Genomic DNA, 14,819 nt, shown 5'->3' with positions numbered 1-14,819 from the left:
AGAATCACATGATGGCACAATCATCGGATAATTCCATCCGAAATCAAACTCCCCTTTCATTATTCCATCACCCCCCCCCCCCCACCCCAACCCCTTTTTTTCCCCTTCAAAACGGCAACAGAACGGTTCCATGTCATCCAATGACGACTCCGGTGCTGCTAATCCGCGCTGCATATGAATGAACGATGCTAATGAAGTATTGCGTTACATAAAGCGCGCATGAAAGAGCAGCTAATTGCATTTGATGGCGCCGAAGAAAGGGCTGCGAGTGGGGAAGGGAGGGTGCACTCCAAAAGAATTCCGAAATGAACATTTCGGAGAGTCCTCATTTTGAGTCGCGGGAAGAAATTGTTGGTTTTGTCGCGATCCTTGAGCCAGACTGTATACGGTGATGCTAATACTTAAGCTAGTGCTCATTGCTAATGCAACATTTTGAACTCGTTTGGTGGACTTTGCAGATAAGTGTTGGTTTGAATCAATAAAAATATCCACCTTGGACCTCTCCTTAACTTTTATTCTTCGACGCTCATTACCGCCAAGTGGCGATTTAATTGTCACCCGAAAGGCCCGACGGCCTGCTAGTATTTCCAACTTGACATTTTATCTAATTTATCAGCACAATTGGGCCGAGCGATACCCTCTTCCTCCGTGGTGCCCTTCCTCCCTCCCATCTTTGAAGTCAATGCCAAACTCCCCGCCACAAATGCGTCGCCACTTGTCGACTCACAATTAAGGCAATTTGGTTTGAATATGTAACGATGTCATTACCATTCCCGGCCCGAAATTAGCGACGCGACGGAAAGGTCAGTGTGGCGTTTTTCCACTCGGCTGGAGTCTCTCACGTGAGATTTGGAGGCAAAAGACGGACAATTAGGCAAGCCGTCGCGAGTGGAGCCGCGTCTGGAGTGGTCTCATGCTTTTTGCTGAGTGACATATGAAGTAACTGAGTCACTCTTTGTTAATGTAACCAAGTTTGGGGATGAGATGGCCTCTCCGATTTCGTCAAAAGTAGCCTGACGACGATGACCCGGACAACCAGAAGTGGCTTTGCATGAACATGATCGTCGGGTGGATCTTCATGTCCGTGCTAAGGGAGTTGCGGGAGTGATAAATCGAAAGATAAAGCCAGATGCTGCCCGATAACGGCGAGGCTGATCGTTGGCTAATCTCAAACAGCGCGCTCTAATTAGAAATCGCGTGATACAATTTGGAGGTTGTAATTAGCCGAGATGGGCTGGCTCCTCTCCGCGAGCCTTGTTAGAGGAAACACACTGCTGCATCAGGGAGGGAGAAGGGCGCGCGTGCGACGGGGACTGCGGAATGACTGGCCGTGTTGCCCACACCGCGCGACAATACCAGCGCCAGCCCCTCTGAATGACAATGAATGGGTTCTGTGCATTGCTAAGTGCAGTGTGAAAAGGCCTTAAACGTCCCTGCTTATTTCCTGCATATATCGTGTGTGTGTGTGTGGAGGGGGGGGGTACATATATCATTTTTGGGTGGGGGGGGGGGCAGAATCCGCTTCAATTCTTGCACGAGCCTCAGTAACGACGCTGTCTTTCTTCCAGCTCAACTTGGTATCCAGCGTGACCATGTCCAAGAACCTGCCGTCGACATCGCCCACTAACTTACCGCAGACGCCCACCACCCCCACGGCACCCATCACCCCGATGGCGGCCATGCCCCAGGTGCCCTCGGTGCTAGGCGGCGCCAACGTGCCCAGCATGGGTGCCATGCGTCGACGCCACTCGGACAAATACTCGATGCCGCTGTCGTCGGGTAGGTCCAACTACGCAGCGCATTGACTTTCATTCCGAATGTATTCGGCGGCGCGCTTGTGGCTGCGTTAGGACGCAGGCTGCTGCACAGAGCGCGACGTCTGCTGGCTTTATCAAAAGCAAGCCCGTGTTTAATCACTCTATATGTAAATAGGAAACCGACTCTGCGTATAAATATTACACGAGTGTTAATGAAGTTCAAATAATGGCCAAGTAAATGCAATATTTATTGCATTAGGACGTTTTCTGACTTTTGCATTTGAAAAAAATGTTCCGCCTTTGATGTTTGTATTTACTGGCTGTGTTTAACGTGAAGTCCCATCAATTATTCAGCGTGGGGCTAACTAACTGCGCGGATCTCATTTTATGGATTTATTAGTGTTTAAGATCTCTCACGAGAGACATTAATTAAAAATGCATTTTGTTCAACATGGAAAATGATGATTTGATGTGCACCCCCCCTCTCTCCCCCTCGATCCCCCTCCCCCACTTCTCTCCCTCTAATATCCACCCCCTCCCCTCAGCCTCTCCTTTTAATTTGATGAAAGCGTGAGCCAGTGCAATACCTGGAGGAATAAAAATTTACCAATTATTTCAGGTGGTGACACAGTATTTATTTTTCCAGAGATTGCCCCAAACTACGAGTTTTATAAGAACGCAGATGTCAGGCCACCGTTTACTTATGCAACCCTCATAAGACAGGTGAGTGGGAAATAAATTAACTTTGCCTGATTAGATTCAAATTAATTGCGGCATGAATCACGGCGGCTCTGCGCTCGCGATCTGTCCGCGCGCGTGCGTGCGTGTGTGGCATGTCGTTCGTAAAGCATTATTTGATGTCATCTCATTCCAGGCGATCATGGACTCGTCCGACATGCAGTTAACGCTTAATGAAATCTACAGCTGGTTCACGCGCACGTTTGCATACTTCAGACGCAACGCAGCCACTTGGAAGGTAGGCTTGGACCCCACCCAACCCATATTTAAAAAAAAAAAAAAAAAACGACATCCACTTCAGAAAAAAAAAGTCTGTTGAATTGACTCCATTTTATTTGGTCAAGCGGCTGCACAAAATAAAATCCTCTGGCTCCGGGTACATTTTTTAAGTGGGCGTGTCGCCAGGTGGTTTGAATTTGTGCAACCACTTGACCAAATAAAACGGAGTCACTTCAACAAAGTATATATTTTTTTTCAGTCTACTTCCTCCTCTTCCATTCCAATGACAACATCTCTCATCTCATCTTTTTATGATTTTTTTTTTTTTTTCCATCGGACGCAATTAATTGCAAAAATCTCAGCGTGGAGAGGGCTCCGGCGGACTAATTATACAGCAGCCACTCCATCATCAGCACCTTTTGTTGAGCGAGACACCCACTCCACCCCGCTTCCTCCCCTCCCGCCTACTCGGCGAGCCCCCTTGCCTCTGCATATCATTGATTAATTAGGAAGAAAGATGGCCGTCAAGCAAGCGGGGAGGGCGGGGCGGGTAGCGTGGAGGTCAAACCTCGTCCGGCCTGTCACGGAAGAGGAACTCTTTATTTACCGGCACAATAGGGCCCATTTGTATATGTGTCGCTGCAACTTTATTGTCCTGTCTCCGTGCACAAAGATGGTGACAAAAGGGGGGGAAAAAAATAGTCTTGCAGTGTCTTTCCATCCCGCATCAGCATGCAGGACGTTGCGTGGCGGAGCCAAAGTGAATTAATTTGGATTTGGCATGCAAATCAGCGCGGCGCGCGAGGGACGGGACGGCGCTGCGTCAGAGCGGCTTCCCGACGGACAATAGCGCCGACGTCACTGCCTCGCTGCCAACGATTTGCCTTTTTTCGAAGCGTCCGCGCGATGGTCTTCCTTTTGATTAATGGAAGGAATTTGTTTAGGGGGGAAAAGAAAGGAATGAAAGGTAGTTTCATGTCAGATTTTTCTCTTGCCTCCCCCCGCCACCCCACCCGCCCCTGCGCATACACATCCGCTCTTCCTCTCGTCTCACCCAGAAGCTTATTAGTTCTAACTATATAGCATGCATAATAAAACTGCTCATTTGCTCATTAATATTAAAATTATCATATTCAGAGCCATGGGCATTAAGATCAATCAAATCCAGGGATTTTCAGGTCAGATGCGAGATCTGCTTATGAGTTCGCCCCCCCCCCCCCGAATCCCTTTTTTCTTGGCGGAAGAGCACGCACGCCAATCCGAGGGAGGTGATAAATATGAGAGGCAGGGACATTAAAGCCGTGCTGATTGTTTGAGCCTGATGCAGGTTTTAATGACGGTCATAATATTTTGGGGGGGGGGGGGGGTTTGCGCACGTTGCAATGAGGAGAATCACCTCACTTGGATGAGTGTCGTCATTTACAGGACGGCTTTAATAGCGAAAAGGCAAACACGTGCACACATCTTACGGCCGTCATTTTTTTTTTTAAACGTGTCCATTAAGGACAAGAGAGGGTTACTGACATCGCCATTATCAAGGCCCGCATTACCACTTCTGTCAGCACCATAAGCCATTCGCTATGCTGATTACCTCCTTTTAGTCGTCTTACTCTGATTGATATGTACTGTGGGCCTGACTTGTAAGAGCATTCACTCTCACTCATTTTTCTCTCATTTTTTTTTTTATTGCTAATTAAATCAATGGAGCGTGAATGTTCAGAATTTCTTTCCAAAAAAAAAAAAAAAAAAAATCAATTATGGAGCTAATGAGTGACCGACCGCGCTCGCTCGCCTGTCTTCCTCTGACCCGCAGAACGCCGTGCGCCACAACCTGAGCCTGCACAAGTGCTTTGTGCGCGTGGAGAACGTGAAAGGCGCCGTGTGGACGGTGGACGAGGTGGAATACCAGAAACGCCGGTCGCAGAAGATTACAGGGTACGAGTCGTGATCGAGCAAGGAGGGGGAGGAGGAAGTGGGACTCGGTCCTTAAGACTTTCTTCGAGCAAAGGGGTCGCCAACCTTGTGGGAATCGAGAGCGGCGGGACTTCTTGGCTCCCGATCAACACATTTCCGAGACAGTAAATTTGTTCACGTTGTCTTTAATAATATGCTGCAATTAATAATTCATGGTATGACAAAAAAAAAAAAAAAAAAAGAGATTTGACAATGGCCGCAAAAAAAAAAAAAAGTGAAGGTGGGCAGAACGAGAAGGGAAAATGGTGCCATTCATACAAATACATTTGTTTATATACCGTTTGCCTCAACATCAATCAGCTGGACGATACAAACAAGATGGAATTTCTTTCTAGACTGACATTGAAGAACTTTCAAGTTGCCCTTTCATCCGTCCATTTTTATGCCAAAAAGTTTGGACACCCCTGCTCTATGCTCAAACAATTTGTGGACTTGAACGCCTTTTTGGCTTGAACTAAACCGTACTTGACATCCCAGTGAGTTGTTTTTGATGAATGAATTTTAAAAAAAAACAACACCACAAACGTACTTGGGCTTCATGCTCGGCGTCGCAATGTTTTTGTCAATTTGCTTCAAGCGTATCCGCCAATCAATTTGCCATCTCTTAACTGAGCCGCTCTTCCGCCTCGTCCCTCTCCAGAAGCCCGTCGCTTGTCAAGAACCTGCCTTCCAGTCTGGGCTACGGATCTCCACTCAACGCCAGCCTCCAGGTAGGAACCCGAGCAGATGACCGACCACCTCAATAGCAGAGCGGGGGCGGGCCGACAGCTTCCTTTGTCCCGCTCGCAGCCGCACGAGAGCGACGACGTCCGTGCGCCAATGCGAGGGCACGCGCATGAATATTTATCCGCTCTGTCGTCAACGATTTGACTTCATTGCGCACGTCGGCTCGGTTCTCATGGCGGAAAACTTTTAAAAATGTAATCGCCGCATTTAACTTTAATGCTCGGCCGGCAAAAGTGTCAAAGGGTTTTTTTTCGAGTTAAAGTTTTCAAGGGGGATGAGGGCGTTTGAATGGCAACCGCAAGTACACTCGTCACTTGCTGCTCCAATCTGGGCATCATTTATTTATTCATCCTGCTTCCCCTTTTCATCTTCGGATCTGATCAAAGCGGCTCGTTGGGTAATGCGGGCGAGGGGGGCGCATTTCACCTTTTTATTGGCCGGCTGCACAGGAAAAGTAAACGGTAGGCTAAATGCTAAGAAATATATTTTAAATTGCTCAAATTAACCCAAGTTGCAGGGAGGGAATTCCATTTTTTGACCAAAACTGAGCTTTTTTTTTTTTTTAAAGAGTCTAAGTTGGACCGACTGCCGTTTTTCTTCCACTTTTCTGTCAGTGTGAACGGTCTGCACATCCGTCGTCTAACGGTTGTCTGGTGTCGCGCAGGCCGCCCTGGCAGAGACCACCCTGCCTCTACTGGGGACCCCGGGCCTAATGACCAGCGGCTCCATGGGCGGCTGCCACGGCCTCCTGGGCGGCGACCCGTCCGGATTGATGGGCGGAAGCCCGCCCGGCCTGCTGGGCGGCAGCCCGCCGGGCCTGCTGGGCATCAGCCCTCACGGCACGCTGAGCTGCAGCCCCCCCGCCTTGTTGCAGTCGGTCCACGACGACCTCAGCGGCTCGCTGGATCACTTGGACAGCAACGGACACGGCAGCCCCGATTACTCCCCGCCCGGACACATGTAGGTTCCCGCACACTCGCTCCCGCTTCGCGTTCCCGCCGGGCGTCTTACACGTTGTAAAAAAAAGTCCAAATCGCGTGCAAAAACCGGCGCTGCGTAGACTGACAGCCGTCAAGGAGCGTTCGTGCTTTTAACGGTCCGATTGTTGGAGACTTTGCACGACGCACGCTCACACTTTTTGTATGAGTTTGAAAGGCTGTCTGGGATTGTAAGACATGTTCAGCCACCCACCTTGTGTCCTTGTGCCCTTTGTTAGTTTAATTGCCTGATGTTTAACCCACGGTACCGTTGCTTTTTTTTTTTTTTTTATGGTGTCAGGACCCTGAGGCAAGGTTACATTCATCATTCATCCCCCTCGCCCTCCGCCGCTCCCTCATCCCGATAGTCTCTCGCTTGTGATTCCTACACTTTGTGTAACATCTGCAAATGCACTCTCAAAACAGTTGGGTTAAAAATAACCCAATTTGGGTCAAAAAGGAACCGACCTAACTTTTGGGGTTATTGGTTTCATCCCCCAAATTTAAATGGATAGCCTCCAAAAGAAAAATTTGGATTATTCATCTGCCCCAAAAATGTGGGTTCAGTGAATAAGCCAGATATTTGGGGTCATTTCCTTTTTTGGGCCCCGCTTGGGATATTTTTGACCCAGCTGTTTTTAGAGTGGTCCACGTGTGTCAGCACCACTGGGTGCATTGTAGCGCTTTAGCCGCCTCTGAATATTCAGCAAGAGGGGAAAGAAAAAAAAAGACATATTTTCTTCCCTCCTCTTAAACGGTGCCGAGAGCGAGAAACGACACTTTTATTTTCCGATTCACACGACAAAAAATACGCTGGGCGTGCAGGCGCGTACACAAACGTGGAGGCCCATAATGCGCATGCAATGTCCATCAGTGCTCACTGGCAGAGTCACATGACATTTTCTTAGCTTGTAATGGACAAAAGATGCACTTTCCGAGTGTGTCGAAGAAGGGAGCGCTTGTTTCGTCCCACCAGACGTCCATACATGAACCTGTCCGGGCATGTTTACTACCCCGGCTCGCAAATGGAGTTTTAAGTGGGCCAAATCTGCTGCCATTCCCCACTCCCTCAGGTCATGTAACTTTTAATAACAGAATGGAATTGATGTTTCCCCCCCCCTTCTTACTTTTCTCTCGCTCCAACTGCCTTCCACCCGAGATGCCGCGTCCCTCCTTATATATGACCAAGAGAACCTCAAAATGGAAGAAATGTGTTTTTTGCCCCCGTCTCTTCCATGATCGCTTTTAAATAATGGAGTGGCCCGTAGAGCTAAATGAAATAGTACATCACTTCTTTAAAGGCCTTTCTCGGGAGAGGACGCCTGGATCGGACAATTAGACAAAGCTCTTCTTCCCCGTTGGCGCCGAAAGGTTCACGCTATCGACTGGAGCGCTAAACGGATGGACCGGGGACACGCCTCTTTGCCTTCCTTCCCAAGTTTGGCCATCACGGACTGTATGAGTCATTTTAGATAAGAGCAAGTTGTGTTGTCTCGTTAGAAACGACGAAATGCAGAATCCAGACGCGGCGATATCGGAAAAGGCACCGCGATATTCCTTCCCGGTATTTGCTTTGCATATTCCAGTCATGTGTAACTTCTGCAATTCTGTTCAAATTCCAAATGGCATCCGAAATCCCCCACGGCCCGCGTTGAGCAGTGACGAGGGCGGCTCGGGAGTGAAGCTATGAGATGAGCCCCCACCCCCCCCCACCCCACCCCACCCTCCTCCTTTTCCACCTCCTCTGTTGCAGTCTGAGGGGATTTTTTTTTGATGCAACCGATGTGTCGGAAATAATTAGCTTTTGTCAGATTTATCATGGCGGCACAAGATCGTGTTCGGCCTTGTTTTTTTTTTGGTGTGACGGCATTATCATTCTTGTTCGGCGACCGACGTCGTCGGAATCGTCGTCGCCGCCGCTAAACGGGCCGAGATGTTCGTCCATTTGGAGTTTAAAAACATGTATCATGGCGTCCGAGCCAACTGCCGGGGCTGAAGTTGATTAATGGCAGAACCTCACTGCGTTTTTTTTTTTCACTCCTCTTGAGGAGCGACACGCGCAGCCCCTGCATATTAACTAGCGGCTGCGCTTTCTATTAACTAGATAAAAAAGCCTCTCCTCTGCCTTTGCTCCGGGGGGCTTAGGGATGAGAAATTCTCCATTATTTATCATGTGTTCTGGTTTCCCCCCCCCCCCCAACCCCCTCCTTCCCACTCCCGCCCGCCCTTTTCATGTATTTCAACCTGGTGTCATCAGTAAACTTTTAAATGCCAAACATGTCTGAGGCATCACAGCCCATCGCCCGCGTTTTGCCGTGTTCTTCCTTACAGTCGACGCGGGGCATCATGTCAAATTAGCGTCTGGCGAAAAACAACACGCTTGCATGCTGGATAATGCATGTCGCGGCCCTTCTCGTGTTTACCGGAAAGAAAGAGAGAAGGAAAGTGTGTGCCGATGTGGTTGTGTCACAGGCCGCCCGTGCACGTCAAAGAGGAGCCCCCCAACATGGACGACGATGACTGTCCCATGTCGCTGGTGACGACGGCCAATCACAGTCCAGAGCTGGATGATGACCGGGAGCTGGAGGAAGGGAACTTATCGGAAGACCTCGAGTGATTTTCCTTTTCTATCCCTTAGTATGCTCTTTTATTTTGTTTTGTTTTTTTTTCTCTCCCGGGCCAGACTTTGGAAAAGAACCACTCCGCAACGTTCACGCAAACTGCCGTCCACTCTCCTTTTGTTCCTCCCTCTACCGTCTCTCTCGTTCTTTCTCTCCACTGGGACTATTTATTGAGCATGCATCCGGACGCTCCAAAGGAACTCTTCTGCTGCAGCCCTTTGAGATGGCTGATGCCAACATGTCGGGCATGAAATGCCTGCAAAAAAAAAAAAAAAGAAAAGGAAAAAAAACCAAAACAAAAGTATTTGATCCAAGATGGCGCGGCCACCGCGGTACAAGGAGGATGGGCTCATGGAGGGATGGATGGATATAAGGAAGGAGGACACAAATGAGCAAAATTCTGTCGTATTCTGCCAAAAAGAAAAGGAAAAAAAAAAAGGACCGTTTTGTTTGTGAATAAGCCGAGCCACGGTCGCCGTTGATGTCTGGACACGATTGCTGGTTCAAATCAAGTCTGTTGTGTCACCGCTTGTATGTCGCTGTTCCATCTCTTTTTCTTCTTTTTTTTTTTTTTAAATTCAGCCCATTTCCACACGTCATCACAGACACCCCCGACTGTAAATGCCATTCCCTCCATCACAACAAAAACTGCGGCATCGAGAGTTTTTGCGGACAAAAAAAAAGGGGGGATGAAAATTGAGAAAAAGCACCATTCCAACATCTTTCCTTTACCTCCACCTTCTGAAAGCTTTGTCGACCTGCAAGCAGTCACGGGCAACAGCTAGAAACCAAAGCCGACACGAGCTTATTGATACAAGACACCAAACTCAGCTGCTCGTACCAAGAAGAAGCTTTCGTTCTGCAAAAAACTACCTTCGACTAACCTCTGGGATTGTTTCCTTTCAAGGCCTCCTCAAAAGACGCTCCATGGAGGTCTTTGAGCACGTGTACCGCAGGTTGAAAAGGATTGGTGGGGCGGGGGGACACTGCAGGCCAGAGAAACGTAAAAGTGGATCAGAACCAAAACAAGAACCATTTCTGGGGAAGTGCAGAATCATTTTGGGCCCTATTTTCCCGAATGGCACAGTTTCGTGGAGCGCAGCTGCGCCGCTGTGGGAGTGTTCACGGCAGTCGCCGCCAATCAAAGCGGCTCCTCTCCTGCCCTTGAAATGTGGCGCAACTGACAGTCTCAGCCCAGACATCTCTGTGGAAAAGCGCGAATGGAGCAATGTTGCCGTTTTAGCCGCGGTGTGACAACAGATCTGAGCGGGCAAATTTAACGTTGCCGGCGCTCAGTATTTGCCTGCTTGTCACCGGATATCAATTTCACCAAAGTCCCATGAAACCAGCGGTTTACGTTAGGCCATGATTTAGATGCGGTCTGAGCATCGCCATAACGCTCCCTCGCTGCGCTTGTCCGAAAATTAGCGTCCGCCGGCATTTTTGCCCTGCCGCAGATGCGCTTTTTCAATAAAAACAGAGCCCCTAAACATCTTTTTTTTTTTTAAATTGCTGTTCTTAATTTAACCAGACCGCCATCCCATCACGACCGAAACCACCGATGAACCAAACGTGACAAAAATATCTAGCAAAGCCAAATAGTTTTCACGAGGAAATGGGTGTGGCCTGGTGACCACGTGAGGAGCTCCTTCTACGACTAATATGAATGGTGACGATGATAATAGCCATGTCAGAAAGGTGAAAGGAAAGCGTTTCGAGCTTATGTTTGCTATCCAGCTCCATCTGTAGCTCCTGAATTTGCAGCCTGGACGGATGGATGGATACGCTAACATTGCTTGCCCGTCGAAGGTTTTGTTGCTTTAATGCAAGCGCTCGTTGCCGTCGTCGGGAAACCAAAGTTACACAAAACTCTGCAACCGCTTGGAAGGGATCTCATGAGCATTTGTGTTGGATTTTGTCGCAAAATTTTGCGACACTGCAGTCGGGATATCATGTTTAAAGCATCCAATCCAAACAAATTGAGCATTTACACCACCGAACGTCTTTCAAGTCTCTTACTGCGTTCCTGCATTTTGTATGGAAAACTGCACTGTAAAAAAAACAAAAAAAAACAACAAAAACATTTATTGTGCTGAAATATCAATTATTTATGACCACAATGTTAGCACAACAAAGCACGTGGTTTGCTCCCAAACAATTTGCTGAGTTGCTTTTACTTTGATCGTCCCCCCCCCCCCCCCCAGTGTGTGTTTGCATATGAGCCTTGCGAGAAAATATTCTCATGCTCTTGAATGAGCTTTTCGTCCTTTTTTCCAACAGAATTCTCATGAGATCATATCAAAGTAGCATTTCGATGAGAAAGTAAAAAAAAAAAAAAAAGAAACCTCAAAGATCCGGCACAACGGTACCGTGTCGGCCTGCCTCGACCAAAGCGGAATCAAGCTGCAAACCAAGCAAACAAGCATTTAGCTTTGAGAACCAACACGTACCACCAGTTCCACATGGCGAGAGAGGCCTGCTAACTTAATAATCTTACCACACCAAAAAAAAAATAAAAATAAAAATAAAAAATACGTATTCCCAAAAACAACACAAAAGGCTTTGGAAAAAAAAACAACAACAAAAAAGCTTCTACCTCTGCTCATACCGAACGACAGATCATCCAAACGGGCTGTTACGCTTTCCCCATGTTGACAACGCCCCCCCCCCGTCCCCCCACCCCACCCCACCGTGCGTCAAGTTACGCGAGATTTGCATTTTAATAGGTTGTCCTCAAACATTTGTAGAGTGCTGATGTATAGATTACCTGTTAAGAGAATATTGTGTTTTAAACATGCATGTCAGAAAAGAAAAAAAAAAGAATAATGAATCAATCATTCGGTGGCCAGAACAAGCTAAATACTAAGAATATAGAGCGCCACTGGCGGCGAGGACGGCCGGCCGAGCGATCCACATAGCGATGCATAGGAATGCGTTGCCTCAGAGTTTGGGGGGGGGGGGGTCAGCCACAGAATGCATATTACCTGTAGATTTGCATGGGTTTTGTATAAATTCAGTTAAAAAAAAAAATAAGAAGAAAAAAAAATTGAAAATAGTTGCTTGCACATAATACCAGAAAGACCTCCAGAAGTTGCTCCTCCACTAGATTTTAGGGTTGTCTGGATTTTCTGGGGTTGAGTTTTGTCTGTATTTTGATAACTGTGCATAATTATGTAAAGAAGAAGAGGGAAGAAAAAAAATTGGTGGACCCCATCAATTGGCCTGACTTCTTTTTTTTTTTTTTTTTTTTTTTTTTTTCTTCCCCGAAAGAGTTTATTTTGTGTCTCTTTTCCCCGGGATTTTTAGCGATTCACTCCCGTCGCCGGCTACCGGTCGCAAAGCTGCGTTTCTCCGCATTTGCTTTGCATAGCTGTAAGGCTTTAAACCTAACGTGTGTGTTTATCGCTTGTACCTCTGCGCATCCTTTACGAAACATTCTGTCCGCCCGTTGAGTCACGTATCCTTCCCGCCGCTATCCTTCTCGAATAATTGGGACTCTGCTCCGCCAACGTAGAAGGTCACTCGGGACTGTCGCCGACATGTTTATGTCATTGGTGCGAGGAAAAAGAAGAACTTTTTTTTTTTTCCCTTCTTGACAAGATTCAACGACTTTTTTGATACTTTTCATGACTGTTTACTGTGTTCATATAAAAAGGTTCTCTGACGTTAGAAGGTCATGGTGGAGAATTGTAATGTCCTTATTTTTCCTGTACTTCATGGCATTTCACTGCTGAATAAAATAAAGGACCAAATGTTGGAATTTAAAAAGCAACCTTGACTACCTCCAGCATCACAGACGGCTTCATTTATTGACTTGTTATCTTCTATTCTGCAAAGGCACAAAAATGCACGCGTTGACCTTTTGTGGGGGCGGGAGGGTGGGGCTTCACCGGTAGTGCCCCTGCTACATTGCATATTTTTAAGCAGATATTTGTAACTTTTTTTTTTGTGCTAAGTGTATACTTTGGTGTAGGTGTTTGAGGCAGGTTTGGTTGGTGTTTAAATATGCAGCGCGTAATTTTCTTTTCTTTTATGCCATGCAATCAAAAGAGGCGCTAACTACTGCGTCAAAAAATGCAGTTTTAATAAGCGGACACGTGCTCAAAGCCCGTTTGGGAATCATTTCCAGAAAAAGAAAAAGGAAAAAAAAACATCTTGTAGTTTCTTTCCATGTACTTGTCACTTAAAATCAAATTGGCTGCCGGGATTGATGGCTGTTGAGAGGTCAAAGGCGCTAACAGGCTAACTGGAGCGGGCCCGCCGCACCTTGTCGGTCACGGAGCCCTCAATGCGATTCAGGCGGGAACCCACCATGACCGATAGGGTCGCCCATTAGCGGGCGTTCCAAAGGGTGCTCAGGAACATCGTAAGCCCGCCACTCCTCGCCAACGCGATGTCCCGAGAGAGGTCGGAAAACAACGCCCGCCCCTTCTTGCTTTTTTTTTTTTTTTTTGACCCGTTATCTCCTCGCCAATGGCGTTCCGGAGCATTAGCGCGCCTCCTGTCTCCTCCCTGCTATTTATGCGGCGGCAAGTGTTTGTGAATTCAAGTGAGGGATGGCATACGGAGCGCAACAAGGGCCGCCGCCTGTGTACGACGCAACATCAGAGGCACGGAAGCGCGCCGGCGGCTCCTGGCCCGCCTCTCAGAGAGCATGAAATAATAATGGCTTGCGGTTAGAGAGGTATCCGTGAGTCACACTGGCTGCTTTTCATAAAGTGGAGTTATTTACAGTGCGATGAATAAAAGAAAGGGCTAGCCGGTGAGGCAGGCCTTTTCCGCATGAATGACACTGGGGGGGCTTGTAATGTACTGTGGCAGTTGAGTAGACTGCGAGACACTGCACAGAATAAAGGGAGGTTGAAGGCACCATGCGATTTGCGTCGTGACAAATATTTTCTAAATAATTCATAAATCAATATTGCAGGAATGTCAGGAACAGCCTACTAGACCATCTGAACTTTTCAGGTTAATCAGGGGCACATTTCCATACATATCTGGTAGCTTCTCTCATTTTTTTGTAGTAATGCCACAACGTAGATTTGTTGTCGGGCAGCCTTTAATTTCCATCTTCATTCTTTAGCAAATATAGAAATAACTCAACTCTAAATAAGAACTGGTTTCCACCCCTAAATTAGGCATCTGCATCCTCATCGCATCCATTTCATCTTTCCCGAAGACCAAATGTGAAGACATTTCGGCAGGACAGCTCTCATCTCGCACTTTGATGAAAGAGTGCCGACTTTTTTTTTGCTCCCTTCCCCAATTCTGACCCAACGATGCGTGGCGGCTCCTCGCCGCCCCACCCTCCCCCTCCCCCGGGCTGCCAAATTGCCCGCTAAATAGTCCGGCGGCAATGGCAACGCTAATTGAGATCATAATGATCATAATTGCAGTGCCTGAGAAGCGCGTCGAAAATAATTTTCATTGCTCTCGAGTTGATTTTGGGCACAGTGCAAAAAAAAAAAAAAAAAGGGTGGCATAGCTCCCAGGCACTGCCGCTCGGATTTTGTGTCCGTTGACCCCCAACGACACCACCGCGCCTCCGACTGTGACGCACTTTTCGTCCATTTGAAGTTGTTCTTTTTGCGAGACGTCAGTCAGCAATTTCCATGTAGCTGTGTTGTGGAAGCTTTTGAGCCATGACACACGATGAAATGAAGATTGAACTCAAGTTTATTCGTGCGGCCCTTGTTTTTTTTAAATTGGTCATCCCGGAAGAGGGATTCCCCTATCTGCGGCCCCTTCTCAAGGTTTCTCATTTTTCTTTTCCCCAATGGTGTTTTTGGAGTGGGGGTTAAAGTGAG

General features: G+C 47.6%; 1 protein-coding gene across 3 annotated transcripts in view; it reads left to right on the top strand.

Moving 5' to 3' along the window:
• foxp2 (forkhead box P2) overlaps positions 1–12,774 on the top strand; it is a 75,027-nt gene extending 62,253 nt beyond the window's left edge. For 2 of the 3 annotated variants that reach the window (XM_086103423.1, XM_086103424.1), the window contains 7 exons: positions 1,569–1,779; positions 2,377–2,480; positions 2,632–2,733; positions 4,528–4,649; positions 5,329–5,398; positions 6,079–6,374; positions 8,864–12,774. In XM_086103423.1, the coding sequence (XP_085959549.1) occupies positions 1,569–1,779; positions 2,377–2,480; positions 2,632–2,733; positions 4,528–4,649; positions 5,329–5,398; positions 6,079–6,374; positions 8,864–9,008 (1,050 nt within the window). In that variant the 3' untranslated portion in view covers positions 9,009–12,774. The remainder of the gene's footprint in view (positions 1–1,568; positions 1,780–2,376; positions 2,481–2,631; positions 2,734–4,527; positions 4,650–5,328; positions 5,399–6,078; positions 6,375–8,863) is intronic. The other variant, XM_086103425.1, reaches the window with a different exon arrangement.
• The last annotated feature ends 2,045 nt before the right edge of the window (positions 12,775–14,819 follow it).

The sequence above is a fragment of the Hippocampus guttulatus genome, chromosome 22 (assembly GCF_054856545.1).
Source record: "Hippocampus guttulatus isolate MCC_2025c chromosome 22, RoL_Hgut_1.0, whole genome shotgun sequence".
Taxonomy (NCBI): domain Eukaryota; kingdom Metazoa; phylum Chordata; class Actinopteri; order Syngnathiformes; family Syngnathidae; genus Hippocampus; species Hippocampus guttulatus.
This window is presented reverse-complemented; position numbering and strand designations above follow the sequence as displayed.